This window comes from Erithacus rubecula (assembly GCF_903797595.1).
Source record: "Erithacus rubecula genome assembly, chromosome: 2".
Lineage (NCBI taxonomy): Eukaryota > Metazoa > Chordata > Aves > Passeriformes > Muscicapidae > Erithacus > Erithacus rubecula.
In genome coordinates this window covers 101401804-101424750 of record NC_136685.1, presented here as the reverse complement: position 1 = coordinate 101424750, position 22947 = coordinate 101401804, and the positions used below count along the sequence as shown (strand labels likewise).

General features: G+C 47.0%; 1 protein-coding gene and 1 long non-coding RNA gene across 2 annotated transcripts; both read right to left on the bottom strand.

Moving 5' to 3' along the window:
* Positions 1-878: 878 nt before the first annotated feature.
* Positions 879-2584, bottom strand: LOC306797965. Its single transcript, XR_013773249.1, has 3 exons — positions 2467-2584; positions 1403-1506; positions 879-1083 (listed from the first exon to the last, which is right to left on the bottom strand). It is a non-coding gene; the product is annotated as an uncharacterized lncRNA (long non-coding RNA).
* A 2664-nt stretch (positions 2585-5248) lies between these two features.
* Positions 5249-16234, bottom strand: LOC306798744 (uncharacterized protein; the record flags this gene model as incomplete). Its single annotated transcript, XM_079298948.1, has 8 exons — positions 16195-16234; positions 14680-14726; positions 12430-12714; positions 11823-11917; positions 10725-10875; positions 9465-9626; positions 6233-6243; positions 5249-5488 (listed from the first exon to the last, which is right to left on the bottom strand). Exons 1-8 carry the CDS (start codon positions 16197-16199, stop codon positions 5249-5251), a joined length of 996 nt encoding a protein of 331 aa, XP_079155074.1. The 5' UTR covers positions 16200-16234.
* Positions 16235-22947: the final 6713 nt, after the last annotated feature.

Here is a 22947-nt window from a genome sequence, read left to right as displayed (position 1 = left end):
AATACAGTCGCCTCAAGTACTGAGGGCAATTATGATTTTGCCAAAACTATGGCTGGAGGAGATCTAAGTTTTATTTTGTCTGTCTCAGAACCTGTGTCTGGAGAAATGCAGGTCTCTGATCAACTCTTCCATAAAATCCATACTATTTGTCTAACAGGTAGATTTGTGAAATTTAATGTGCTGTACAGCCCTCATTAGAGCAGGTTCAGTCCTTTGACAGACACATTTGGACTCGATGATCTTGAAAGTCTCTTCCAGCCTAGTGATTCTGTGATTATTAGGCACCGTTTTCTACAGAATGGGGAAAAGCAGCTACTGGGAAGAGATTGAAGAGATCTGTCCTTAGCCCTTTTTTTCTCCTTTTCCAAAGACAAAAACAAAAAAAAAACCCAAGAAGGGTGTGCTCCTTCTTTACCAAGTGGAATGGAGACAAGATTGGAAGCAACTAGCCAGAGTTGTGCCTGTTCAAAAAAAGATGGAGTTTACAGAAGTATCCTTTTAAAAACATTTGGTTTAAACCAACTCAGCCTGATACTTCTCTTCCCCATCCAAATCCATTTTGTGTCTAGAGAATAACTGCCATGCTTTCAGTGGCTGTATTCCCTTCACCAACTGGGAACAGGAGACTGCAGAAGTTACACCAGTGGAAAATTCTGTCATCATCTGATGAACAGCATCAATAGGCACGTGCCAGACAAATACAGCTGGACTGAAAGAACTTGTCCGAAGCCTGGACCTGAATTAAATTGGTCTGGGTAACAGAGACCAGCCTGTCCCAAACAGCTAGGATGTAGTGCCAAGACACACTGAATTAACTTTACTGCTACAGGCCTGGCAGAGGAGCTAAAGAGAAGGAACAGTGAAGATAGCCTATGTACTTGGACAATGTTAGTGGTGACAAGCTTGGGACTGTTTTTGCACAGGTCTAGGAGGAGTGCCACTCCTTCCATCTGTGCCTCAAACCCCTTGGCTTCCAGGAGATCGTAAAGCTTCTGGAGGCTCTCTGTTTCATCCATAGCTGGAGGTAATGTGACCTGGGCTTTTGGACGCTGCAGGAGGCGTCCATCAGAGGTCGTCTTCACCCTGGAAAATAAAACCAAATTACCACTTGTTGGTGATAATACCTGCAGATAATTGTGAGCAAAACATCTAGAGGAGCTTTCCTAATGATGTGATTTCAAGCTAGAAAATCATGAGGCACTGAAAAACAACGTGGACCTCATGACAATCATTACGGGAGACAATCTGCAAATATTATTAATGCAGATGTAGGCATTTTTTTATCAAAGACTGTAGGGAAAGGAAACAATCTCTGGCCATCTCTGCCAGAAGGATTTTCCTGAAGAAGAGACATGTCAAGCCTGTCATGTGCTTTATCACATCTAACAAAAATGCTCAGTACCATTGACTAGAAGACAATGTGGCCTGAGGCTTCTTCAAGCCATCACTCCTCTTTTTCACAGGGCTCTTGACAGATGGGTATTCACCCCTCTGCTCTTCCATCCCCTACAAAGACATAGAAAAACCCCATGGATCTTTAGAATATAAAATAGGAAATTCCCTGTTGAAAACACAAGTTAGAACCAGGATCACTGCTAACAAGGCTTAGAGAAACATTTCCTAACTTACAGAAGGAAATAGACCAGAGATTCAGTGATGCCAACTCCTTGTTTGCAATAGCTCGAGGGAGGTTATGGGTGCTGCCTTACTGAGCAGCAGTCTAAAATCCCAAATTCATGAGTCTTGAGCATAAATGGGAATGATGCAAACTGGTAGGCAATGAGTATTTTTAAAGGAAGCAGCAGAAAAATTTGGACTCTTTGGGGGTAGGCCCATTGTGTCAGAAGGTGGTTTAGTTCAACCTGGCTCTCCCTGTTCTTGCACAAGGGCACACTCCCTTCTATTATGTAGATAAAAAAGGATAAAAAATCCCCCCAAACAAACAAATTATTTTCTACTGGATGCTGCTGAATTCACCAAGCTTCTTCGAGCTCCACAGTGTTTGACAGGAGGGCAATATTCCCAGAAGACAGACAGTAATTCTAGTAATTAGGATTGACTTGGACATCTTTTGCATTTTTGGAAATGTTCTTGGCATTACTGCTTCCAGTGTCTTTTGCAAAGACTCTGTTATCTTCAGAAGCACCATTCTCACTTAATTGCTTTACTGGGGGCAGAGTAGGGAGAGTGCATAGAGGGGTTTCCCTTAATTGTAAAGCCATTTTCTCCTCCTCCCCTTTCCTGTTTGTGACCAATATTCAAAATATTCAAAACCCCACTTTTTCCCTAATAATATCAGTTCCTTTGTGGTCTGCAGATGAACAGGCTGGGGATTAACAGCTCATTTCCAGGAGCAAAATGATTCTACAGAAGGGGAATGAGATAAAGACAGATTAGGTATGTTTGATCTCTATTAGCAGTGGCAATACTTGCACAAAGGAGACATTTATCCTGCCAAGCACTTACTCTCTTCTTAATTCTTCTCAGAATATCTTCCAGGTCACGGGCAGGAATGGATCATTCCAAAAGCATTTTACCTTCTTGGTGATTCAGAAACAACTTCACCATCTACTGTCCATAATGCCTACGGAAAGATAGAAGGAAGACAAGAAGAAAGGAAGAAAGGCAGGAAGGATGGATGGATGGAAGAAAGGAAGGTAGAGAAAGAATAATGAACAAACAAATGAAGAGTGTTAGCAGAAGAGGCTGATACCCTAAACTCATTAGGTGCAATCCTTGCATGAGAAGGCATTACCTACTCAGCAAAGAGAGAGAAAAATATAATTTCACTCTGAAACTGTGGGTGTGCTTCTGTGGGATCAAAGGATCACAGGGAGCAAGGAAACCCATCTGCTTTGTTATCATTTGCCTTTCTTTAACTGGTAGGGAAGCCAGAACAAAACATCTCATGCTTCCTATTGATAATTCTATACTCTATGTATGCACAGGGGCAGCTAGTTCCTCCTGTGTTCTTGGCAGCTATTAATTCAGTCATCAGAGTAAGGGGATTTTGGTGACATGGTATGATTTTGCCACTAGAAGACCACAGGTTTCTTCAAGAAGAAATTTGGAGGTCATTGAGCCACAGATAACAGCACTCTAGAAATCTGCAGAAGGGGTTTAGAAAGACTGAATACATTGGCTAAAGAGCCCTGAAATATTTCTAGGAAAGTCCTAAGTTAATGAGAAATAGATGTTTGGGATCTTTCAGTGATGAACATTAGACAACACTTTGCCTTTGCGTTGCGCACCTAAGAACAAACAAAACTGTTTGATGGGCTCATCGGAGCTCTTTTCATCTCAGGAAAAAATCCTTCAAGTCACAGGAAGTTGGCAATGCTCCTTCTTGCTGGACAACCTCAGGTTACCCAGTGCAGTCATTTCCCCAGGCAACCCAGAGCAGTGGTCACAGCACCAAGTCTGACAGAGCTGGAGAAGCATTTAGACAATGCTCTGGGGCACATGGAGTGACTCTTGGTGTGTCCTGCACATGGCCAGGAGCTGGACTCGATGATCCTGATGGATCCCATACAATTCAGGGTATTCCATGATTCTATGGCCCTTACCCACACAATGACATAACTTAATATTTCCTTTAGTTGCCACTCTTTTGTGGTTTTACCTTTACAGACAGAGCTCAAACAGTTTTCCTGTCTCAGGAGGTAAAATGAAGATCATTACCTTGTGTCCTTGTGACAGTCCTGAGCAAGTGTCCCTGCTGCATGCGCCAGCCTCTCAGCCCTGGCTGTGCCTGCAATCTCTGTGACTCCAATTTTCTCCAGCAAGGACAGGAGCAGTTCGGCCACACACTTCCACACCTGGATGTGGTGGCTCCTGGGAAGGGGAGAGCAAACACTGGGGCACAGGGAGAAGGAGCAACAGTAGCACAGGCCTTGGCCAGAGTGCTCCCTGTCGTTGCTCCTGCACAGTCTCCCTGTACTATCTGATACTCCATTTCTGTCCCACAATTTACTCTGAGAAAGATTAAAGAAATAGATTACATATTAATTCTTTAGAAATGAAAGACAGTTCATGCTGACCCATCAGAGGGCACCAACTACACAGAGCTGCAGCACACTGAAGCTCTTTCCAGCCATTTATCCCCAAATCTGCAGACCTTTGGGAAAAAAAAAATACAGGGAAAACACACTGTGGGCTGTGAAGCTGCTAAATATATAAATATATAATATAAAGCAGTGCAGCCTGTTTCTTCTGTGAGGTTTGGCAAGGGATACATCTGAATGTTTCACCCTATTCCAAAGCTGAGGAAAGAGTGGCAGTCATTTTAGCCTGCTTGTCCTGTTCTAGACAGTGTCTTTTGGCAATTACCAGGACCAAAACCAACACTTAAGGCAGCATTTGCATCAGCTGTTCCATAGCATTTGGTCTGTGAAGGTGCCTGTAAAGTGATTCATCATCTCAAGGCTAACATGAAACAGTTTGAATTGAAAGTAGAGCTCTAAGGCCAGGATAATCATGAAAGACTCTTTTTTGGCAGGAGCTGCACCTGCTGTGCAGGCTGTGCCACACCCAGCACATTCTCCCCCATGTGCTCCATGCCCCAGCAAGTACCCTCCTTATTTCTCAAGTTAATGGCATAATGAGGATTCATGGTTTTCCCCAGGGCCTCCGTGGTTAGTGCCGTGAAATATCAAAGAGCGCTCACAGCTGCAATTGCAATTGTCCCCCTTCCCGCAAAAGCACAAGGCTCTATCCATAGCCTTTGCAGGCACTTTCACTTCCCCACCATTCACCACATCTAGGCAACTCTGACAGACTGGTAGAACTCCAGGAAGCGGCAGGAAGCTGAGCCAGAGGACTTTTAGGTTGGATATCAGGAAAAGGTTTTTTCACCCAGAGAGTGGTTGGGCACTGGAACAGGCTCCCCAGGGCAGTGGTCGCAGCACCAAGCCTGACAGAGTTCAAGAAGCATTTGGACAACAATCTCAGGCACATGCTGTGACTCTTGGGGTGTTCTGTGCAAGGCCAGGAGCTGGACCCGATGATCCTGATGGCCGCTCCCAACTCCCCATATTCTAAATTCTGTGTTTCTGAGAACTCATGGGCTGCAGGAGGGCAGAAATAGGGGACAAGAGGAAAGAAATGAGGTGGACTGGAGAATACAGTCACTGAATTGACAGAAAATGCAGGATACAGGACCTTCCCTCCCACCATTCCCATTCTTTATCTCTTTCGTTGCCCCACCTGCACTCTAGAAGGTGAAGAATATCACTAGAAGAAGAAGAATCTACTTGACTCCATTGTCCAGGAAAGCAGCCATTACTCGTACAGGAGTCACATTTTCCACCATGATCCCCAGGGTCTGATTGGCTGCTTTCTCAACAAACTCTGGGGAGTTATGCAACATCCGGAGAATGACCCGAACGACCTCATCCACCTCAGAGTCCATGTCCTTCTTCAAGGTAGCAAAAAACTCTCCCAGAGTGACAATGGCCGAGTAGGACACCTTTGACTGGAGGTTGGTCACCTGGGGAAGTCATGAGGGGAAACATAAGAATCAATTCAAAAAGAAAACCAGTTGCCTTAGACAAAAGTCCCAGGAGATGACGACGCGTCCCACTGTGTCCACAGGAACAGAAAGGCATAACAAGAGCAGAAGAGCACAAGCACAGAAAGGCACTTACTCTGGCACCAATTTCTGTCCTCAGACCTGCTTACTGCAGGCCTAAAACTAAAAATTTCACTAAAGTGATCTACTTAACCATTCGATAATGTCAGTTGTTTTGATTTTAGACCCTTGTATTTGAAAAACAAAGAAACAAATAAAAGCAAGTGCTGCTTTCAAACCATAAAGGTACAAGCCATAAGGATAAAGAGTTGTGTGCTCCTGTTCAAAAAAGCAACACCATCAGTTGAAGCACTCAGCCAGGAAACGAAAAACACAGGCTCAGGTCTACAGGCTAATTTGCAGTGTTAAATTACAACTCAGGCAGAGATTAGGACTCTGGAAAATAACAATTAGTGTATCTGTTTTGGTATTTTCACATTTCATTATAATGGCAGCTCACTCAAAGATGAGTGTCAGATACCCGACCTACGGGTAAATACAGCTACATGTACACACAGATCCTATAGATAGCTGACAGACATTAGAAATATAAGGTCTAAGAACAGAAATTAAGGAAGTCCCTGAGCACACACGGAGATGAACAAGCACTACTCTACACACCGTGCATGAAGTACAGGGGGCAATCCAGAACAATGTTCTCACCTCGCAGGTAACTGCCAAGCAAATGTCACAAAGTTGTGAAAGCAGGACTTCTGAATGGCACCCAGCCAGGTGTTTGAGGCTGACAAGTCCCTTCTCCTTCTTCTCCCTGAAAGGCAAGTACCAAAAAGATGGATTTTTCTCTCCACTCAAGAACTAGGCAGCACCCTCTGAAATTAGCAGGCTGGCAGCTCTGTCAAACAATGGAAGGTGCTTTTCAAGGAGTACTTCATGAAACTGTGGAGCTCCTTACTACAGGATGCCATGGTTGTCAAAAGCATGCACCAATCCACGAGGCAAATAGAGGGGTTTCAGAGTCTGCATTTGTGGCTGTTTTAGAAGACAGCCTTTCTAAAATCTCTGGCACTATGTCCAGTCCCTATGTCACTGCTTCCTAGAAGCTGTGAGACTGGGCCCTGCTGCTGTTCCTTGTCACCTCCCTGTACCTGTCCCCAAGACACAATCCCATCTGGTTGTTACTGGGGCATTTCCCTTCTTTGCAAGCTCCAGCAGGCAGCTCAGCAGTGAGAGTCTACACTGGCACTCTGGAGCTGAGTTTCCACTCTACAATCTAGGCCTGACTGCCACCCACTCCACTCCACCTCCACATTCCCCCAAAAAGCAGCAGGATGACCCAGAAGATTCCACACCTAAGCAAGAATAGTTGAAACCCTGCCATTTCCTAAAATCCCCTCCCTAAAACAATCCCCACAACAGCAACATGTTATTGAAAAGGTGCAAACAACTCTGTCTCTCAGCACTTCCTCTGTGCAGGCCCTGAGCAATAGGAAGGTGTGTGAGGCATCAGGGCAGCAGCACAGGGCTGGAGACATATCCCACAGGCACCCCTGAGTGTTACCTGGACCCCCCACACCTGCAGAAGCTCTCTGCACCTCATAGGGCACCAAACAGAAATGGGGAAGAGAAAGCAGAAGAGAAAGGGCAAAGCAAAGGTGATTGCACAAGGAGATGCATCATGGTTCTTTTCATGCTTATCCTAGGAGGGATGGAGTCCTTATCCTTGTGTGAATGAAGCATCCACCAGTGATTTGATGCTAACACAGACATCAAAAAGACAACCAGTATCACCTAACATTTGTAGGCTTATCACCTCTGGGACTCCTTCTGTCTGTGTCTAATTGTGGAACACATGGTGAGTACTGACAAAACATTTCAGGCCCATATGAAGCAGTGAGAAGAAAAAGTTGAATTCCAAAAGTGCAAGATTCCTAGAAAATTTAGTTTATTTTTCCTTCTCTTTGGACATGAGCCCTTCAGGAGTAATGACAGGCTGAGGGACTTGAAAGCACAGTTCAGTCCACTTCTCAGTAAGATGAACTCCCTGGAGCTGCTTCTGGGACTCACATGCAGGAGATCACAGGGAGACCCTGTCACCTGCCATTGCTGTCAGCAGTAGGACCAGAGAGAAATCTTACTCAGTCCCACTGGGCCAGTGCCCCAAGGCACCCAAATCTCTACACTCAGATCTGCTGCCATCCTGCTTCTGCCTTCAGCCAGCAAATCATCTCATCCCACAGCTTCCTCTCTTCTCTCAAGATTCCCTTTGCAGCTCCATGGAGCAGCAGGCAAAGCAAGGAAACAGCACAGACCTGCTGAGCTGGAGCACAGCTGCAGACCAAGGCCTAGAAAAGGCTGCTCTCAAATCTTGATCCTCTCACTGCTCTGGAGTGGTTTCCCCAGTGCCCTTTGGCCCTCTGGGCTGTTGGGGCTCAGAGGCACCAGCAAGATTCACTCGAACCTCCTTTAATGCTAAGAGGGAGACGGAGTGACCGGGGCCTTTCTTACCAGTCGTCGCTGTGGAGCAGGGAGAGTGCCTGGAACAAGGACTGCTGTGGGTCAGGACAGGCTGTGTCCTTGTGCCCGTGCCCACGGAGCAGCTCCTCTCAGCACTGGGCACCAGGGGCCGTCTGCGAGGTCACTGTGAGGAGAGGGTCAGCCCTGAGCGCTGCAGCCCCGAGCAAGGCCCCGCCATGGAGCGGCTGCAGCCCCAGCTCCAGTCAGGGCTCCATGTGCTGCAAACTGGCTCTGGCTCTGACTCAGACACTTCCCTGCTCTCTGGCTCCTGGGACTCCTTGCTTTCTCCCAGCCCCCCCCAGCTGGGCACAGCTCTGGGCTAAACCTGACAATTGCCCACACAGCAATTGCCAGCTCCCAAGTGCCACAGGCAGCACAGCCAGCAGCAGGTTCCTGAGGCCGCAGAGCTCCCACTCCCTGCCAGACGGGTGAGCAGTGGGAATGTCTACCCCCGGAGGGACCCCTGCCAGGGGCCTCTCTTGTCCCAGCACCCTGATTTTCCCCAGCCCTGAGGAGTGAGGCACTCTGCAACTCCCTAAGGAAAGACCTGCAGTTGTCTCAGAACAGTAACAAGCCAAGCCTCAACATCCCAGACACGATTCTGGTCAGTTCTGAACGTGGAAATAGCATCACTAGAAAAGAGCATTCCGAGGAGCATTCCTAACTCCCTCCTTCTTATCTCACTCTGCTTTGGATCATAGCATGGGCAGGCTACCCACAAAGGAGAGACAAGAGCCACTAGGGACTGTCTGCTGTGCATTTCCTGCAGGCAGCAAACAGCCTGGGAGTACCAGGCAGCCCCTCCTGGCTATCAGCTGCTACACACAGCTGCTGTATTTGGGTGTGGTGACACAGGAGACACTGCTTGTTCCCTCTTGGCATTGCAGGCTGTGGGATGGCAGCAGCCAGGAGCCATTGGGCACTTCTGGGAGCAGCAGCATGATGGCACCAAGCCACTGACTGCTATGCAGAGACTGCCCTTGCTGGGATAGCAGAAAAGCTGGCTGCAGAGCTGGGCAGCAGCACAGGCAGAGGGCCCAGATGGTGAGTGGACAACTGCTCGTGAGGATACTCATAGGTGCACAGTGAGCACAGCCTGGCACACTGCCCCACAGCTCCTCCCTGCAGTTACAGCTGCCTCCTGGCACCAGCACTGTACTTTGGACTATCTGGATGGGCAAAAGCCAAGAGCTTAGGCCTTTACCACTACTTTATTCAGCTCAATTTTCCAGTGGATTTCTAAGAACCAACTGCTGCAGTACTACCAAGCTGGAGGAACTCAAAAGTATATTTGCTGTTCATTTTCAGGACAGTCTGTGGACCAAAGAGCCCAGCTGTGCTGGCTGAGGCAGGAGGCAGTTTGTGCTCTTTGTGCAAGGAAAAACCCATGGGGGAAAAAGCTGCCATGGAGCAGGCTTACCTGAGGAGTTGCATAGGATGCTGCCTTCCTTATAGATGATGGGCACACTGGGCAGTAAAGACACCTTGTCCTGCTTGCTCAAGACCTTCTTTTTCAAGGCATTATCAGGGTGTTTTTTCTGCACACTGGAAGCTGTGCCATTGACAGGTGGTAGCCTAAAGCCTGCAGGGACTTGTAAAAAGGAGCTTGTAAGTGGAGGGTGCTGGACAGAGTGATGATGGAATGGGCCAGAAAACTTGCTGGAGCTGGGTAACATCTCTTATCCCAAAGAACTTCAAGTCGAACACTGGCACACTAACACGGGACAAGGATCACACAATCACAGAATCCTAGAAGAGTTTGGGTTGGAAGGCCCCTTTAACCACTATCCTGTCCAACCCCTGGGAGCAGGGACATTTTCATCTAGATCAGGTTCCTCAAAAGCCTATGTAAACTGGCCTTCAAACCCCTTCAAGGATGGATCAGAAACACCTTTTGTGGGCAAACCCTTCCAGCATTTCATCCCCTTCATTATATAAAAACTCTCCCTAATATCTAATCTAAATCTACCCTCCTCTCGTTTAAAAACAAACTGCAGTGATGCTTCCCCTAAGAAACAAGGAAAACCCAGTGTTGCTTTGTTTTTGTTTTCCTGTTTCAGCGGCTGGCTGGGGAAGTTCCCAAAAGACAGTGCAGATAACCCTGCATGATGCTCTGGGGCTGAGTGCTGTCCCTGAAGGTCCCTGCTTCTGCCCTCGGGGCAGTGCACACAGCACTGCAGCCAGAGCCCCCAGCCAGGATTCACTGGGGAACACTGCTGGCTCCTGAGGCTACAACAGCAGCACTGCCTCGGGGCTTCAGCACAGCTCTGCAGCACCAGCTCCTGGGCAGCGAGTGGCGGGAGAAGGTTCTCTGGTGTTTTCACTAGGAGGAATTGAATTTGGTTTCTTCCAGGATGCACCTTGGTTGAAAATCATTTTTCTGGACTCACCTTCCCTGGAACCCACTCTCCAGGACAGAGTCTGAAGACCCAGTTGACTTTGCAACAGAGAATTTTCTAACTCTGGAAGACTTTAGAGGTGAAGGTGGGAAGCTGATATTGTGTTAGTGACTTAGTGAGACCATGGGCGAGACACTTCATGCCTCTGGACTTTTCTTTGGGGGATGGAAATCAATCCTATGCAAGCTTCCACTCAGATGCAAGAGGAACAGTCTGATTGCAACACTGGGCAAAGGGCAAGCAAATGGTCAAAAAGAATCACAAGAATAGCCACCACTTACTCGCTTCAGCTGCATCCCTGGGCTCAACTGCCTGTGGAGGAAGCTGCAAGGATGTTTTCTCTTCTCTCCTTTTCTTCATCTCTCTCTCCAAAAGCTCAATTTTTTTCCGCTCTAAGTTCTTTATAGCCAACTTGCACAATGGAGCACAGACCTAGCTGCAATGGAAATACATCACAGACTGTAAGCAGAGACACACAAACCAGACACAAAATCTCATCAGGAGTACAGAGTCCATAGAGTACCATAGCCTTTAATCCAGCTCCATGTACATTCCAATAGTTTCAGGAGAATGTCTCCCATCCTCACCTTGGCAATTACACACAGTGAGTGGAACACTTCAGTGCCACAACCTTATGCTGCTCCAACTGCAACCTATGACAGGAAGCCCTGTTTGAAGCATGAAAGTCGTAGGAATGCTCCAAAACAAATGAAGAGCTCCCATGACCAGTGGACAGGCAGTTCAGTTTCTACAGACCATGGCAGGAGAATAAAAACCATGTGCAATATGCAGCAAGGTGGGGTAATTAGCTGTTTCTTAACACTCATGGCCAGGAATTGCAGCTGTTTCTCACTTCCTCGCTTCTGAAGGACTCAGGATGACTTGGTCTCTGAGACCAAGACACCAAAAGGAGGAGTCATGTGAAAACAAGTTGCAGAAACCTTGATATTAAGGAGCAGAAAAACTGAGAATGAGTGGGCTGTGAGATACAGCCAGAACGGTAACCAGGAAAAATCAAACTCTCCCATTTTATTTTGTAGCCTTGCTTATACTCAACATTAGATTCTTTGCTTCTCTGCTTCTTAGGGTGCCCTTTGCCCACCTACACTGATGTGTAGCTTGGCACTGCCATTCAGAACTTCTCTAAAATGGCCTTTGCACATAAAGAATGCTTCAGGCAAGGCCTTAGCACCATCTTCAAACCAGTGATTTGGCACCACTGGAAACAGCCAAGCAATTGCTCTGTAGCTGTCAAATACATTCCCAAGAGAATCCCAATTCCCCAAGAGTGGAAGATTATGATTTTCAGGGACATTTTTGGCCAAGAACTACACAGCCACTGGAAAGGAAGTCTGCTCATCCCTGTCCTTATCCCTTACCTTTCCAAAGCCGTCCCTCAGGTCTTTGTCACTCGTAAGACCAGGACTGCTGGGATGATCCATCTCCTTGGCCTGGCTCAGTGGGAGGCCTGGTACTGGAAGCAAAGGTTCCTGTAAATCTCTGGCAGACTTCAAGCCGCCAAAAACGTCATGCTGGGCAACAGGCAAGGCAGGTTCCAGATGGCAGAGCTCTCATAAGACACAGAGATGGTGCATGAGACCAGCAAGGGACATATGCCTAGACCCTCTTCTCCCAGTGGATGGATTACTGGCAGCAGACATGACATTACTGTGTTGGCCAGCAGACTGAAACCTGCTGCATGATGAAGGCCTCAGCCCCCAATGCTGGACAGCCTCTGTGTTTGCTAGAGAAGGGTAGAGATGGAGATTGCTCTTGACAGAGATTCTTATCTGTCCTTATGCTGATTTTAGTAAACATCATCTTTCCAGCTAAGCAGCCCTACAGCTCCATGGGGCACTGGGAGCAGCACAGCTCATGGCAGGGGGCACCTGCAGGGCAGAACTGTTCCCTGGCAATGTGCACAGGCTCTCCAGGCTGGCACAAGACCCTTTCTCCTGGCAGAGAGGAGCCCAGCTGCCACCTTACCTCTGTGTGAGGCTGAGCCACGCTGGCCCTTCCCCTTGTCCTCCTCCCTGGCAGTGACCCCGGGGGCAGTGCTGCTCAGCTGCCTCTGCCCGGGCTCCTGGGCCAAGGTCCCCTGAGCCGGCTGGGAGCCCAGACCTCCATTCCCAAGGCCGGGGTTCTGCACATAGATCTCCATTCTGAAGAGGTCAGCGAGTTTCCTTGGGAACAGAGGCATCCTAGCTCCTATCACACACCAAGGGCTCTTTCCCTTTGTCCTCTCAGTTTCTGTTGTAGACTCTGAAGAAGCTGTAGATCAGGTACAAGTGAAGAAGTGAGTTAATTGAACTCATGCCTTTACAATCAACCCATCCAATGGGTGGGGAATTCAATGTTTTTTTTATTTACTGCAAACATTGGTTGGTTTTTTATTTTTCATGAAATTAGCATAACTGGATATTCTCTGAACAATGTGGAGGTGGCAATCCAGGAGAGAAGGGTTCTACGACTTGATATGTTGCACGTTGCCTCCCCACTACTATGGGATCCCTTTCCTTCCAAAGAGTTGGAAGCTCACAGTAGTCTGTAGAATTTGACACTTTCTAGGAAGTGATTGTTTTCAAAAGAAGTTATCAAGGCCATTGTATCTGTAACTCCCACTCAATTCTAGGTTAGGTTTTGCACTTTTGGGATTTTTTTATTTGTCTTTGCAACAAAGGAATTGCTGGTACATAAACAATGACACAACATGTTAGACGCAAAGGCTTTGCTTTCCACATTAGATGTCCCCAGTAATCTGCAAGCCTGTAATTGTAGGGAATAATTTCATCATCGAAAAGTCTCACTTTTGATCTACCTCACTGTTTGAGGGGATTATTCCCTACCTTCTTTCCTGCAGAGACATCCAAACCCAACATAAATATGACCCACCCAAAAATGTTTCAGATCATTGCTGATAATGACACATCAATTTTTTTCTTAATGGAAATACTGCTGGGTAATTCTCAAATACTCTCCAACACAGCTGTTAGAACTAATTCTTAAAAAGGCTTCACAAAGGATAAAATCATAAGGCAGCTATGCAGTAAGAGAGGAATAAGTGCAACAAATCAAGATTTAATTTCCCTTGTAGGATGGTCAGGACAATTACAAAATCACAACAGGTAAGATTTAATGATATAGCTCATTTCTAGTTCAGAATAAATCGAGCAAAAATGTCACTGTACTTACTGAGCAATACTTCTCCCTAGCTGCATTAAGCATTCCAGCTGCATATCAGCAATGAAGGAGTCACTCCAAAGGGGCTGTATACAGGGTTTGGCAGAACTAACACTGAGCAAAGCGACCAGGGGATTTGATCCCTTTTTCTGCATCAGCAAAATTGCTTCTTCAAGTCTCATCTCTCATATCATTGCATGCCCAGAGAGGGCAAAGGAACAAAAACAGACTTTCATGGAGGCTTTCAACTGGAAGGCATTGGCTGACACAGATGCACCAGAGACCACATTTTGTCTGGCACAATTCTACTTGTCAGGGATCAGGCAAGGCGGGGACGGGGGGGACAAGTCAGTAGGAATCTCCTCTCCCAGCCTCAGCCTGTGTGTATGACACAGAGAGAGAGAGAGTCGGTTAAGAGATTTGTTATTGTGGACCGTCCATAGGTGGCTTTGGGCTTGTGCTGTCAGAGGATGACTAACTCAGACCCTGCATAGGCTGCATCCATTTGGAAGTTTCCTGCTTCTTAACTGGAAAATTCAAAATGACTTTCTGTCACAGGAGGTTTCCTTATTTCTTCATGTGCAAAACCAGGCAATGTCCGTGAATCTCCTCCAGATTTCCAAGGGTTCAGCTCAGAAACTACCCCAAGGAAAGACTTTCTCCTTCAAGGGCAGGGGTAAGGAGTGGGAACATTTCTCATTTTATGATAAATGCCTTCATTTTCTCTACTAATTGTAGCACTAGAAAGGCTGCATGGAGATGAAAGGCATGTGTGGAATGGAGTGGATTGTTTCCTTATCCTGTGCTGCATTTCTAGGGTCCCAAGATCCCACTCCAGCTCCTTCCACCCAGCATTCCACACTGGAGGAATTTTCACTGCACCACTGGAGCACACTCCCAGTGACTGGGATCTGCGAGAGTCCACTGAGCCCATCAAGGCATTGAAATGATTTTAAAGAAATTGTTAAAAGAATGGTTTTTATCCAAGCTTTCAAAATGTCACCTCTGAGTTAAGATTCCAATGGGCATTTTAGGACAGACATGCCCTGTACCTACCTGCATGTTCAGACTTCTTTTCTTTGCTTCTGCTGCTGGATCTTGCCCTTGAGAAAATGGAGGACAAATGAACATATGAGGAGGGAGAAAGAGAAGGGAGGGAAGAGTGCAGCATGAAAGGAGGCAAACCTTCCTAGCTTGGTCACTCAGAAGAAGCAGGAAATGCAACACATCAACATAACATGATGCAAAGCTGATGAATTGTCCTTAAACTTTCAGTTGCTGCAGTCAGACACAGCTGACCAAGCTGCAGCTGAAACACAGCAATCATTTTTCAACTTGCATCCTAACTCCCCAGTTCTGCTGACTCTCCTTTTGGAGCCTAAGGGCTCCTACAAGCCTCTCTGAAGCAGCAAGACCTGCTAAGCTGAGACATGAGTCTGTGTGGGGGGCAGCTACTTTGGTGCTGCTGCCAAAGCTTGACTTTGCCTGCTCGTACCTTACACTGGGGCCAGTCTCGTGCTACATGTATTCAGAGCAGTGCTGTGTTCAGAGAAGGATATTCCACCCCATTGCTCTTTCAAGAAAAAGGCTTTCTCCAACTCAGCTGCTAGGCAAGGATATCTAGATTGCACTTTAAAAGCTCTACCTAAGCTTTTCAATTGGAATGATACTTCTGTGACTCCTTCTCTCTTGTTATTTATTCTTTTTTATCATCTGGATAAGCTTGAAAGCTGCAGTTTCTCACACCCATCCAAAGCAATATCTGTCCATCAGGTACACCCCTTGAACTCTTCCCTAGCACGTTGCCCTTTTGGATTTTAATCCCAGGCCTCAATATCCAACATTGATCAGACTGTACATCTATACCCCAAAATTTATCTGGGATCTCATTTCACAGTGGAGGCCCAGACACAAAGAAGTTACTCCTGACATTTACTTTGGGATCCCTTCCCACCAGTTGGCAACTCACAGCGGTCTCCAGAATCTGACAATTACACCCATCAAGGAATTGCTTTCCAAAGACAGTTTTCACAGCCTTTTATCTGTAGCTCCCACTGAGTTCTGGGTTAGTTTTGTTGGTTGTTGGTAATTCTCTTTGCAACAAAGGAAATGTTGGCACATGAACAACGGCACCCCATGTTAAGAGTAAAAGAAGCAGAACTGGAATTTGCAGACACCTCTCCAGCAGCCCATATTTGTCCAAACATATTCTTGTGGATGCTGAAGTTGCCAGTTAAGGATCACAGTATTCAGTGATCTTCAGGATCCAGACCCGTGCAATACAGTTCCCAAATGACACCACAAACATTACAGAGGGAATCAATAGCCATACCCAGCAGAGGACTGGCCTTGAAATGCATCTAAGCCTTGCCTCCTCTTCCCCACCACTACCTCTGCTCTTGGGACACATGGTGTGGGATTTGACATTGGGCTGGATCATCACAGATGGGCAAAATGGTGAATACAGAGGTTTGCCTAAATACATGGGAGAGCTAACTGTGCAAAAGAACCTCATGAGGCAGGAAGAGTGAGCTGAGCAGCAACAGTGGAGCAGCAGACACCTTGGCTTACCTCATCTCCTGGGACTCTTGGGCATCCAGAGTTGCTGCCTTGCGTATAGGGGGGGATCAAAGGCAGTCCCAGTGACCGCTTCTTCATATCCCCAACACTGGGATACAGCAAGGAAGCCTGGAAAATTTAGAACACCGTGCTGAGATCAAGCATCCAGCCTTCCACCACTTGTGGCTCAAGACATTTAGCCATGCTTTTAACTGGGACCTAGCAGGAAAAGACAAGTGAAATGCATGGGGAAGCTCAGCCTTGGATGGGGAGTGGAAAGGGAAGTGTTGAGGTTGGGCCCATTGGTTGGTCCGAGATTTGCCACCTCTCTCCTCATGCTCACTTCTCTGCAAGTGAGGCCACATTCACAGCTGGAATACACATGTTTGGCATAAAGATGTTCTGGGGTGCCACTGTCTCCACTGGCCTTTTGGATGGTATGGGAATGGGTTTAGATCACTATTCTCTCCCTGCTCCTTAGGCACCTCACAGCCTCTGCTGATCTCCAGCCACGTCTCCACAAAGCCATTCTGCAGGATGTCAAAACCTGCTTTTCTCAAGCCCCTCATTTCTTCTGCTGCTGCCCCTCCCTCTTACAGTTCCCCAGCAGCCTTTCAGCCCAGAAGCTGCTGAGCTCTTGGGATGACAGGTGCTCTCCAGCTCCCACACCTCCAGCATCTCAGCCTCACTGGCATTCAGGAAGTTTAGCAGAGTTCCCTGCCCTGCTGCTCTCTGGAAGCTCTCTGCCTGCCCAAGTTTCTCCGGGCCCCCATGTCATGGCCCAGAAGGGGAGTGGAGGCAGTGGGGGCAGATGCACACCCTTCCTTAGTATCCCATCATTTCTGGCACAGCTAAGGAGCCAAATCAGGACCTGTTCAAACTCCAGTGAAAGGATCAAATCCTGTCAGGGGTACATTGGCTCTTTCTCTGCAAGGCTGACATGAAGTACACAAGCCTTTGACTTGACCTTTTGTCTACCAAAGCTGTTGTTCATCTGCCTCCTCCTGCACCCCAAGGCAACCCCAAAACAACTGCAGGTGCTGGCCCTGCTGCAAAGGCAATCGTGTGGCTGGGCTCTGGGCTGCTTTCCCCATGGCCACCTCCCATCCCTTCCCTCTGGTCAAATTCATGCCAGAGCACACAGCTGCCCAGAAAGCTGATGAAGTCTAGAAATAGCATCAGAGGCAACTGTGCAGAAGGCCATGGCTGTACAACTCAGAAGCTGAGACAACCTGGAACTGGCTTTGCAGGACTGCCTGTTCCAGCAAACACCTCTTTTCCTTCCCAACCAGACAGAGTTGACAGAAAACACCACCAAGACATAGATATGGTTAACAGGTACCTGTAGGTTACTAAATGTAGGGGGATTGCTTGGCCAGATTGGACAACTTTAGCTGCTCTGCCTTCTTGTTGAGGTTTTCTCAGCCATAAGACAGAGGAGAAGCCGCAACAGAGTTCAGAAACCATTCAAAGATCTCTCCTGCTATTGATACATGCTGAGGACATGGAGTCTGTATTACACTCCCATTGCAAAGACAGCCTGAAGTGCAGTGTCCAGCAGGTTACACTGCTTTCTCCTTTTTAACAGTAGCCAAATCACTCATACTGTCAGCCAGGTCAGGGACTGTGGCCACAGCTGACCACAAACTGGACATGGTCAGGAGGTGCAAGTCCTGTTTCTTTCTTTGCCATCAATGTTGGGTCTCACTACAGATAAATTTCCTGATTTTCCTCTGCTTGGTGATTGGGTCCATGATGTGCTGCCATGGGGGAGCAAAGGGGGTCAGGGGCTTTTTGCAGATGAGGGTCTCCTCAATGTGCTGCTGCTGCTCCCTGGGCCTGATTCAGCTGCTGATGCCTTCCCCCACAGCTGTATCAGGAGCCTGCCTGGAAAAATGACACTGCCAGTGCAAGTGACAGCCACTGATCCCTGCCATGGCCCTGCCCACAGGGCATCTTGCCTTCCAGACTGCTCCAGTCAGGTGTAGTTAGACAACAAAAATATGTTCAAACAATGCATTTTCCACATTCTGTCAAAAGCATGGCCACACAGTCCACATGCTGGAGGCAAACTGCTGTCGGCAGAATGGGGGCAGCCCCAGCAGCTGCTCTCCCCACGGCTGGATGGCCACGGCAGTGGAGACGAGTCTCTCACCGTGCCCTCTGCTGTGGCACCCAGTGCTCTGGAATTGTTCCCACTGAACTCAGGGTGCTGCTACAACAGCAACAACACTTCACACATTTGATAACAAAGCCTTGGAATGCCATACAGCACTTGCCCCAAGAGCTACTAAAAAAAATGCAGAGTGGGCAAGGGAGTTAGAATAGTTTATTCCTTTTTAATATGAGCATACTTGGATTTAAGCAGGGACATTGGGCTAATCATGCTGGCAACTGGGTTGAAAGCCTTGTCTCTAGCAATTCCACCAGTCAGCAAGATTTTTTCAGGAGAAATGGGTAGATAAGATTTTACAACATACCCGTGAGCAAATCTGAGCCAGAACTGAAAGGACAAGACAAATATTCCCAAATTTGCCACCCATGGTGAAAGGAAGCAGAAAAGCAGATGAAACAAGCGCCATTGCAGCTAAGTTGCCTGCATTTATCCCATGGAAAAGGCCAACCTTTCTGTACAAAAGCACCTCAGTTCAAACACACACCTTAAGGCCAAGGAATAACAGTGTTTCAAGAGCATTTAAAGCGTTATTCCTCTTACTTTCAAGGAAAGGTAGATGCTGAATTCCTTAAAAACACAAATGCAGGTCTATTTGGGACTAGTGGCTTCAAAAGGAATGGAAGTTTAGAACGGCAGTACTGTTTCCATTGGAAAACACCTTTAAGACCAGAGAATCCCCCTGATAACCTGAGACTGCTAACACTGCCAAGGCCACCACTAAAGCACATCCCAGAACACGATGCTCTTGGCCTTCTTGGCCACCTGGGCACTCTCTGGCTCACATTCAGCCACTGCCAACCAGCACCCCCATGACCTTTTCTGCTGGGTGGCTTTCCAGCCACTCTGCCCCCAGCCTGAGGCCTGCATGGGGTTGTTGTGGCCAAAGTCAGGATGGGGCACTTCACCTTGTTGAACCTCATACAGGTGGCCTCAGCCCATGATCCAGCCTGTTCAGATCTCTCTGCAGAGACTTTGTAACCCCCAACAGATCAACACTCCTGTCACAGCACAAGCTGGCTTGTAGCTAGGCAATTAATTTAGCCATAGATAAGAGATTCAGTTTGATTAGCCTAGTTCAACAAACAGGCCCCTAGGTGAACAGTGATAACATATATTCAAACCCAAACATGGATTTCACCCAATGACGATCCATTGGTCAGAGAGCCGAGCAATCCAAACTCCCATCCAATCACATGCGTATGCCCAGGAAATCCAGACCCTCATTTTAAAGAGGGCTCAGAACAATAAAGAGGCTTTTTGTCACATGGATCACAGAGAGTCGTGTTGCCTGTCTCAGACCACAGCTCTAATCAATGTTATATCTGGTGACCATGATGTGATCTCGTATGTACAATGGGGGAGACAAACAGCATTCCACTAGAACTACAAAAACCAGTGAAAAGCTGGACAGAAATCTAAAGCGAGTGAGCAGAGCTGCTAAGCAGTGAAAAGCTAGGCAAAAAATTAAAAGAGAGCATGGAGAGCATCTAAAAACAGAGAAAACCTGCCTGAAGTGCAGTTTCTAGCTTAGATCTTCCTTGGCTCCACTGCTTCCATGGGCTCACACCACAGGAAAAGGTCTCAGAGTCCTTCCTATGGATGCCTTTAGTTTAAGCTTTCACATTTCTCACATTCTGTGCTGAGTTGGTGTGAGACTGTGAACTTCATTTTAAGTGTTGGTAGGTTCTCTTCACAGGGGAGTTAGACAAAAAAGTCCTTTTCCAGCTTGAGAATTGAGGACAAGCACTACCCAAAAAGCATAAACAATGGCAAAGTGAAAGGAGTGGATCAGGAGGATGGAACTTCGTGACCTGAAGCTGTAACTGGACAATCAGCTCCCAATATGTAAATGGACCAAAACTTACAAAGGCATAAAGTATCATGAGCGGGATTTATCTTGGATCCATCCTGCGTGTAGCCCTGGCAAGACTCTTGTATGGCCCAAGGTGTATGCTTTTAAGGCCTCACAGGAAGCCCTGGGACTCTGAGCCCCTCCCTGCCTCCAAGGGAGCCTCTCCCGGCTGTATCTGGGAGTCGGGCAGCCACATCCCAGCCCCGCCATTTTTGCTACACAGTAGCCACGCACCCACCCCCTCCCTGCCAGGACACTCCTCGGCCCCTGCCACAGCTGCCCCCACAGGAGTTTCTGCTACCTCTTGCTTGCTCTCCCAGGTGAGCCTGCCCTGCAGTCCCAGCCGCTGCTCTGAGGTTCCTGCTGCAGCCCATTTTTGCTCCTCAGCCCGCCCGCCATTATCGTGAGGGAGAGCCCTGCGCCACAGCGCCCCCTACTGGAGCAGGGGAATCACTGCACCTGCCCTGCCCGGCCGGGAGCCACCGGCGCCCCCTGCCGGCTGTGCCCAGATCTGCACCAAGGGGAAAGTGCCCACAGCTGAGAGAGAGAAGCCAAGACATTTGTTTACTAGTGTTCTTATGATTTATATTGAATTTTGATAAAATACCTTTGTTCTTCATTGAAACACTTTAATATTTTCTAGCACTGAAAAATTTTATTTAAAAAGGTAATTTTTGTCTTCTGGCAAGACAAAGGTACTGTAAAGTCCTACTCCCACTTCCCCTCCCCTCCTTAATTCAGCCAGATGCCGAAACTATCTGAGAATGCATGGAAAAATGCAGCCATAAAGCAGCTGCTCACCTACCCTCCGTCCAAGAACACCGGGGGCAAGACCAGCAGGGCAGAGCCAGCTCAGACGAGTTTTGTCAGTGAAGGTGCACTTCTTGGGTGGCATTGCCTGAGAATATTGTGCTGCCTTCTAGATTGCCCTTTCCCCAGCCTGCAACAGAATGTTAGAAATACAACAGGCTCTTGCCTGATTGCAAAATATTTTGAGGGTTGGTGTTGTTTGTTTTTTTTTTTAATCTAGGTTCTTAATAGCCCATCAGCCTCTGTGCATATTTAGTCCTTTCTAACACTGTCTTAGGAATAAAGCAATATTAACCATTCACATATAATGAAAAATTGAAATTTGGTGGTTGAAAATGCATTTTCTGTGAAAAATAAGTTTCTACAGCTGGTCCTGTGCAATATTACAGCATTAAAAATAAGGCATAAGGATACTTCTGATCACATTTTCCTGTGATGAATTTGGGTATTCCCACTAACAATTCCCTTTGTCTTGCTCTCCATTCAAGCACACAATGTGAATGTTCAGCCAGGCTTGTGAGGGACAGTCCATGCTTCTCAGCTCTGGCAAATTATCTGTGAAAACAGATAATAATAATAAAAAAAAAAATCTGTGAAAACAGGAACTGTGTGTGGGAACTGGCATCCAAAACAAGTCTGAGGGAGAGTCACATTTGTTGATCAATAATGGTCACATTTGTTGATCAATATCACTTTGCATCCATGCTACTCTTCATAGATAAGCAGCAAACAAGACTTGTGACTGTTACTGCACCTTTGGGATTCAGAAAAGTTTGAACTCTGAATTTCAGGTGATAATCAAAGGGAGACATGCACATCTTGGGAAGTGCACGAACTGTCTTTTAGCCCAAGTGGGTATGTCAATTAGAAGAGAAAGAATAACATTCCTCAGTGCTTGATCCTTACATCTCTATGTGACTTACCCCCCTTTATTATGGCTGTGATGGTGTCAAGTCTTGCACCTGCATACTGATACCATATGTGTATAAATGACCATAGTTGTGGATTCTGTCGTAGCTCCTACCTCAGGGATTGTATTTCTCTACTTCACTGAGCCCTTCAAAATGGTTAATTCTTTTGTTGAACATCTGCTTATACAAAGGGGATGTTCTCACGATGATTTTGTTCAGCAGTTGCAGCCTTTGAGTGCATTGATGGGAATGCTATCACCCTAAGAAATTCTGTTCAGCAGCCAGACTACATGACGTGAACCATTCCTTCAGGATATCCATCTTAAACTCATTTTGGTCTAACACAGCCTGAGTCATATATTACAGCAAGGAGAAGCTAACCCTTTAAATCTACTAAATGCGATTGAAACACATTACTTATTTTGTGAATACCTGGATAGTTTTATAAAAAAAACCCCCAAAACACCATTGCAGGAAAAATACCTCAGTCACTGGGCAGGGTTAATGGTCCAAAAAATGCCTTTGCCTGGACTTCAAACTAGATCCAGCTGCCAGAGAGAAGCCCACAGAAAATTTGCAGTTGCAGGTTACTGTAGCGGCTTGCACTAGATGGTGAAGTGCTGCTACCTTCCTGAAAAGCAGCTTTAGTAAAGGCGGTCAGGCAGGCACATGAACACACACGAGGTCCACACAACCACAGCTAGCAAAATAGAGCCGACGGAAAAAGAGGAGTCTTCTTTATGGAGTTCCAATGAGGTTTAATGCAGCCAAACATAAAAGGGATCCAGGGATAGAAGATCACCCATGAAAAAGGAAGGGCCTAGGTTTAAATCTGGGGAAGAGGGGTGGAGCATGGGATCAGGGTCCAATGAGAATGGAGAAAAGTGGTGCAGAGGCAGGGCAAGGAACCAGGGAAACAAATGGGGTAACAGGGATGGAACACTGCACCAAACTGGGACCAATGGGGATCAGGGTAAGGGAGAACATTCTAGGAAAGACCATATAGGCATAATAAG